The 7,500-nt window shown below is 41.8% G+C and overlaps 1 protein-coding gene across 1 annotated transcript in view; it reads right to left on the bottom strand.

The window, feature by feature from the left end:
* Positions 1 to 7,500, bottom strand: part of LOC123512293 (neuronal acetylcholine receptor subunit alpha-10-like) — a 166,818-nt gene that overhangs the window by 41,594 nt on the left and 117,724 nt on the right. The window contains exon 5 of the mRNA XM_045268624.1: positions 1,950 to 2,133. Coding sequence (XP_045124559.1) covers positions 1,950 to 2,133 — 184 coding nt within the window. The remainder of the gene's footprint in view (positions 1 to 1,949; positions 2,134 to 7,500) is intronic.

Raw genomic sequence — 7,500 nt, 5'->3', positions numbered from 1 at the left:
ATATATTACGGATGTCATTAAATGTATAATTAACCTAAGCATTCCAGGTAGAAGATGCTCATCCATTCCAGGATTCCAGGAATGCAACGCAAACTCATTCCAATATTCCAGAACGAGATGTAGATACCAGCACGTGAGCCACAAGCTAAAGATCCATTCCATTATTCCAACATGCACTAGCAGACCTGTTCTAGCATTCCCAGGCCAGACCACATTCCCACGTTGCCACATCCAGAATCCCTTTCACACAACATTCTGCTCCATTCCTTGCCTCCATTCCCATTCCCACATTCCGGATATGCCAAAATTTGATTACGTGTCGGTCTGGAGTGAAGGGGTCGGTGCTTGGGGTGATTGGAGAAGGGGAGGGAAGGGAGGGAAGGGAGGGAGGAGATCAGGGTCCGGATGTGAGGCATAGTGACCTTAACAGACCGGTAATGAAAGGAGAAATAACCCTTAAAGTCTTATTGGCTTGATGTGTTAGCCGTCCACTACATGCTTGTCACCACCACCTTCACCACCACCACCACCACCACCACCACCACCACCACCACCACCACCACCACCACCACCACCATCATTAGCACTGTGAACATTACTACAACAGTCATTATTACTACTTCAATCATTACTACCTTTTCTACTACTACTACCTTTCTACTACTACTACTACTACTACTACTACTACTACTACTACTACTACTACTACTACTACTACTACGTTGTTCTTGTTTTGTTCTTGTTTTTGTTCTTGTTTTTGTTCTTGTTTTTCTTGTTCTTGTTCTTCTTGTTCTTGTTCTTGTTCTTGTTCTTGTTCTTCTTGTTCTTCTTCTTTTTCTTCTACTATTCTACTATTCCTTTCATTTTTCACGCTCTGCCTTACTTACTTTTTTTTTTCGTTTCGTTTCTTTCTCCATCATTCTTGATTTTATAGATTTATTTTCTTCCTCCTTCATACTCCGTCCAACCCTTCATCCTTACCTCCTCACGCCCTTTTCCTTCTCCTCCTTGTTGGTGTGAATAGACGAAAGGGAGAGGAGAGGAGAGGAGTGGAGTGGAGTAGAGTGGAGTAGAGTAGAGTAGAGTAGATGTTGCGAATAGAGGAGGAAGAGGAGAGACGAGAAGAGAGAGAGGAGAGGGGAGGTGAGGAGAGGGGGGAAGGAGAGGAAAAGAAAGGAAATGGGAGGAGAAGAGAGGAAAGGAGAGGAGAGGACAAGAATGGCAAACAGGACATATTACATACATATATGCACACGAATTATAAACACACACACACACACACACACACACACACACACACACACACACACACACACACACACACACACACACACACACACACACACACACACACATAAAGACAGGCATACATGCATATATATACGTACATACATGCATATACATACCTGCATACGTGCATACATAGAGAGTTTAAGCCACATTCAGGGGGAGAGAACAAGCAAGGAAATAATATACTCTTAACAGCACAGAAACACAAGGCAGTGACTCGCTAGAATGGAAAATTAAAATATGAGAGAAAAAATACTTGAAACACACTGACTGCAACACTCGCCAGCACTTTCCAGCACCACTCCTGTACTGAACACACTTTCATTCTTATAAATAAATCAACAAATACATAAATATTAAAAAAGATAAGTTTTAGAAATTTTGCATCAACACAAGATCTCAACACACCAAATACTGAAGAAAAATTTACACTGATAACTGAAACACAATGCAAGTAGGCCCAACACTCATAACATACACACACAACACACATTAAAAGTAAGAAACACAAGATTTCAAAACAGTTTGCATAATTTTGGCTACACTAGTCTCTTAAGGAACTAACACAGACGCATAATTTTTACACTAATTTCACTCACCTGTCCATTTTTCCCCATTGTCAAGAACCAGTACATAAATAAAAAGGGTAAAAGACTCACTTGGTACCCATCGTAGGTCCAGGACGCCCACATCATCTTGCAGGATTGAACATCGAAGGGGAAAAACTCAACGTTCATATCACAAGACGACCTGTAGATGCCATGAGACAGCCACGTCACCTCCCCGCTCGAGGTGACGATCACGTTAGTGTTGATGGTGGCGGCAGAGTACTGGGCGTCCGCGCTGGGGAGAGACAAGGTGGAGAGGATAAGGAAACGTACTCTGAAACGCTTCTATGCCACATCTTCGCTATTTTCATATGGGTTTAGTATAATGGATTGCGTCTTAATGATTTGTAGGAGAGATTGACAAGGTTTCTACATTATTAACAGAAAAAAACCTGTGCTATTTTCAAGAAGCTTTAATTGAAGTTACACGTGTTTTTAAAGGTCTTTATATGATTGCAGCAATAGATTGACAAGATTTTTACTTTGTCAACAGGGGAAGCATTGTTTTCAGGTGGCTCTGGTTGAAGTTACACATGTTTTAAGTCAGGGGTTCTCAACCTTTTTATCGTTAAGAACCCCCTGAGTTAAAAGACCATCTACCAGTACCCCCAGTATTGTCACATGGAACATGGAACTCAATATGCAATGGCACTGCAAAGGATTTTATTAGATCAGCTATCTAAGTACCCCTGGAAATCTTCTTATGAACCCCCTGTGGTTTCGCGCTGTCAGGATGGCCACTGTCCATGAGCTAACATCATTAGGTCTCTATGACGCTGAAGACGTCTATGCAGAACGGTTTGGTTGGCAATAGACAATCTCATTATCAGACTTTGATTTCTAAGTTATGAAAATAATCTCATTTACGGGGCTTCATAGGTTCATGGTGTCTTGTAGTCTACTTACTAACCTAGAAGGAAAGAAAATATCATACTAACTTCGAGCTATCAATTGAGGAAGAAGTAATCTTTGTCCCAGGAATAGAGCAAGATGGTATATAAAAAAACACAATGCATAGTTATAACCTAACTCTACTATTATAGCGCTTTTTGTCGTAGATACATGTTTAGAAATACTTTACCTATCTTGATATCTCCTTACGTGACAAAAGAATATCCAAAAATATACGATATGCAGTTGACCATCTTTTCTGTGAAATATTACGATATCTGTTGAATCTGGCAACTTCAACGGGAGTTTGGGTCCTCTCCTAGTGTTTCCTTATGATTGAAACATTGATATTTATACGTCATTGTGATCAGGAAATAAAGAAAACTAAGTTTGCTTTTTCTAAGAGCATGAAATAGAAAAATTTATGTTTACAAGTGGCAGTTTATGTATAAGACACGCAAACCTGTGTGCACTCATCCACTCTATCCAGAAGCTTAACTAATTTTCAAAAGTTCCCCAATAGCTACACAACTACCATTGGTCTACTGTTTCTATCCAGTTACCTACAAACACGTACACATTCACGGCAGCAACATGCAAAGTACACTAAATACTCCGGAGCAAAGCTGCCTCACCTTGTTTCATTAATCAGCTAACTCTTGCACACTTTCACACCAAAGCTATTTTTCATTTACCATCGACGATTTTATATTCGAATCAAAATTAAAACGACGATTGAGAACTTTCGGCCTAAAGATGTTTGAGGGCCGTGACGGCCTTGGGCGCCGCACGGGGGAAGGAGGTGGCCGTCGGGTCCGGCCTGGGGCCCAAGGCAGGGAACTGGCTGCAGGTCCTGCTTTTCCTTGGTGGCCTCAAGCTTCACTACTAGTCGTCCACTTGCAGCGCATCACACTAGGCAAGGGTCGCCATAAGCAAGAGATCAATGTCTACCACTCACCGGATGGTGCCGTGAGGGGCCCTAAAGGGGTGATAAGGGCTCCTTGCATAGAATATGATGGTGAGTGGTGTGTACGGGACCTCTGCTTATAATGACACCGGGCTGAACAACTCGCCATGAACGAGGGCACGCTATGTGCCATGAGCCAGGCACTGACAGTACCAGGGGTCCTTTACGTTAGGTTAGGTTAGGTTAGGTTAGATTAGGTTAGGTTAGGTTAGGTTAGGTAAAAAGGACTCACTTCATGACAGCGTTTGGGGAGTGGTGTGTGGCGGGTCATTGCTCATGGCGACCTGTGTGAGGCATTGCAAGGTTGCATCGTCACTGCTCTCATAACCACGGGACTGGGGTTGACCCTTTCTGGGTAAAAAGTTTCGTCCCAGTACCTGTGTAGGTAATAATACTTTGGATCGTTTCGCCATCGCCATCGCCGCACCGTTAGCCTCGATAAACGGATCGTTATCCTCAACAAACACATCTGTACCGTGGACACTGGAATCGCAACCTGTCGTGGAATCCCATTGTTAGCGTGGACTCATTTTCCTTCGCGGCTTCAAGCTCACTGATTGTTGTCAACTTGCAGCGCCTCATACTAGGCAAGGCGTCGCCTTAAGCAGGGTGCCGTGTCTACCGTCCATCAGATGATGCCGTGAGGGGCCTTTAAGGGGTGATAAGGGCTCCTTGCATAGAGTCTGGTGGTGAGTGGTGTGTACAGGACCTCTGCTTATAATGACATCGGGCTGAACAACTCGCCATGAACGAGGGCACGCTGTGCGCCATGAGCCAGGCACTGACCGTACCAGTGGTCCTTTACGGGGTGAAAAGGACTCACTGACAGTGTTTGGGGAGTGGAGTGTGGCGGGTTATGCTCATGGCTACCCGTGTGAGGCGCAGTAAGGTGGCAGCGTCACTCTCCTCGCACTCACGGGTCTGGGGTGAACTCTTACGGGGTGAAAGGGTTCGCCCCAGTACCTGTGTAGGCAAGTGAACTTCAATTGCGTCGCAGTGAGGTGGCAGCGCCACTCTCCTCGCACCTAAGGGTGTGGGGTGGATCCTTACAGGGTGAAAGGGTTCATCCCAGTACCTGTGTAGGCAAGTGGACTTCAATTGCAGCGCAGGAAGGTGGCAGCGTCACTTTACTCGCACTCAAGGGTGTTGGGTGGATCCTTACGGGGTGAAAGGGTTCGTCCCAGTACCTGTGTAGGCAAGTGGACTTCAATATTGTGTCTTGAAATCGCATCGTGAGGACTGGAACCGCATCGACATCGTGGAAACCCGCATCGTTCCCGTGGAAACTGGAATTGCATCTTGATCGTGGAAACTCGCATTATTATCTTGGAAACTGGAAGGGCATCTTTATCATGGAAAGGCATCGTCATTTTGGAAACTTGCATCGCTATCGAGGAAACTGGAATGCCATTGTTATCTTGGAAACTCGGAGCGCTATCGAGGAATCTGGAATCAAATCTTATCGTACACACTGTTATCGTGGAAGCTCTCGTGATCGTCGTTCGTTTCGTTATCTCTGAATTACTTAATTAGTCTTGGTATTATTATTAGCTTCCATAATAATAGAGATGTTGGTCATTTTATCTTATCTTTTTACTGTATTTTTTCAGGGTACAGTTTAGTGTTCTTCAACCTTTTCTAAATTCGTGCACCTTTTCGAGAAGCAAGGAGGACTATAAAAGAAATGCATCAATATTCGTAATTTTCCCTACTTTAAGACTGAAAATCGATAGATAACATTATTGAATATCTACCTGAAGCTACAGTTTTTTAGTCCTAAACAGTCGCTATATAGAGCGAAATGTACTAAAACAAAATGCCACATCTCAAACACATTAGGCCCGTGTTCCGTCGGAGTGTAATATATTACTATTGTGAATAAATCGCAATACTTTGATTAATATCAATAGGAGAGGACCCAAACTGTCACAATTTCAGTGTTCGCAGGAGAGAGTCAGTATCGTCTCGCGGTACAGAGTAATCGTCTCTAAACACTGTATTACGATGTATCTATTGATTTGCCAGGGTTTTACTCCTACCAGTATTTTTCTGTTCTTATTCTACCATGGTATTTCTTTATAGTTACTTGAGTTTATACGACTGACATCATAATATAGAGCAAAACATAATTGTCTGGTGTACCAAGATCTTTCATTTCTAGAGACTTGAAGACAGCACGGAACCTTAACACACATTTCACCTCGCTTCTGCACAGGTTAATTCTTCTTCTTCTCAACCTTTTAATGTGATGTACCCTCGAAGTCTTTCAGTATTGATCACGTACCCTTACCCACAATGCAGCGTCAGGAAGGGTAACAATAAATGCATGGTTTATTGACTTAGTTTATTAAGTTTAAATTGTGTTATATATGTGGAGCAGACACAATTTTTAATTAATATTAGTATGTTTCTATGAGGTAGTGTCGATAGGAACTGGTACCTCACAGGGAGACACTATATGTGACTAACATGCAATGCATTTACCAAAAAGGAACTATATCAGACAATTTTCGATCATTATGGCAGTGAACTAGTGTTGCTTGCAGCTAGTTGCAACTTGTAACTAGTAACAGTGATAAATAAGTCACTGTGTGTGTGAATAACATATAAGATAAGAAATCGGAGCAAATATTATAGGTTTGCAAGGTTGTGTGGCAACTGTAATCCAAGAGAGCTTCCTCTCAAGTGATATAACTCCAAGAGTTTCCTTGTTAACGTTGTTAACGTGTCCTGGTTCTAGTGAAGGACACATTGTATACTACAAACGAATTTGCTGCTATTTAAAACTGAAGCATTTTGAGAAACCCGCCACGTACCCCAAAAATTCCTCGCGTACCCCAGGTTGAGAACCCCTGTTTTAAGTGTTTCTATGATTCCAGGGACAAATCATCAAAATTTCTACATTATTAATGAAAGAAACAAACATTTACTACTTTCTGAAGATCTTAGTTTTAGTTACACGGATTTTTAAGAGTGCTTTTATGATTTTAGTTATAGATCTGCACGTTTTCCTCATTATTCACTAGGGAAATAAGACTCCACTAATTTCTAAAGGGTCTAGTTGAAGTTACATGGATTTTAAGGTGTTTTTTTATGATTCTAGTGGTGATAATCCTTGTGATATATTACCAGTATGTCTAGATTATTAACGTCTTCTTACCTTGGACGCATTTTAGACGATTTTATTATTAGGAATGCTCTATGGAGGACAGACAATTAATGGCCAGAACTTTCACTATTCTAATCCCCACATAAGTTTCTGAAGTTGTATAAAATTACCAAATAGTAAGCAGAAAAATATGAAAACCTGTCATGGTACTAAAAGGGTTAATAGGAGAAAAACTCTTAGAAACTTGGCTAATTGTCTCTGTTGTTAAAAATAGTCGAAGTGAGAAAGCAAAGAGTTTAGTGGTTGAGGTGCTGGAGTAGATGTGTTGGTGGTAACGTGTGGTGAAAACAGAAGAACCCTTATCAGATATAATTAGAAAGAGACGCATGAGAGAGAGAGAGAGAGAGAGAGAGAGAGAGAGAGAGAGAGAGAGAGAGAGAGAGAGAGGACGAGAAGGAAAAGATTGTAAAAGGATGAAGTACAGGACGTGGAAATATAAAAAAAAAAAGAAGAGAGGGAAGAAAAATAATAGATTAGTAAGAGATGGAGGTACAGGACGAGAAAGAGGACAAGGATAGGAATGAAAAATAGGAAGGACAAGAAAAATAGACTTAAAGAACGAAAACGAGTACAAA

This window comes from Portunus trituberculatus, chromosome 33 (genome assembly GCF_017591435.1).
Source record: "Portunus trituberculatus isolate SZX2019 chromosome 33, ASM1759143v1, whole genome shotgun sequence".
Taxonomy (NCBI): domain Eukaryota; kingdom Metazoa; phylum Arthropoda; class Malacostraca; order Decapoda; family Portunidae; genus Portunus; species Portunus trituberculatus.
Note: the sequence above shows the minus strand (reverse complement) of the source record. Positions and strands in the feature narration are given on the sequence as shown.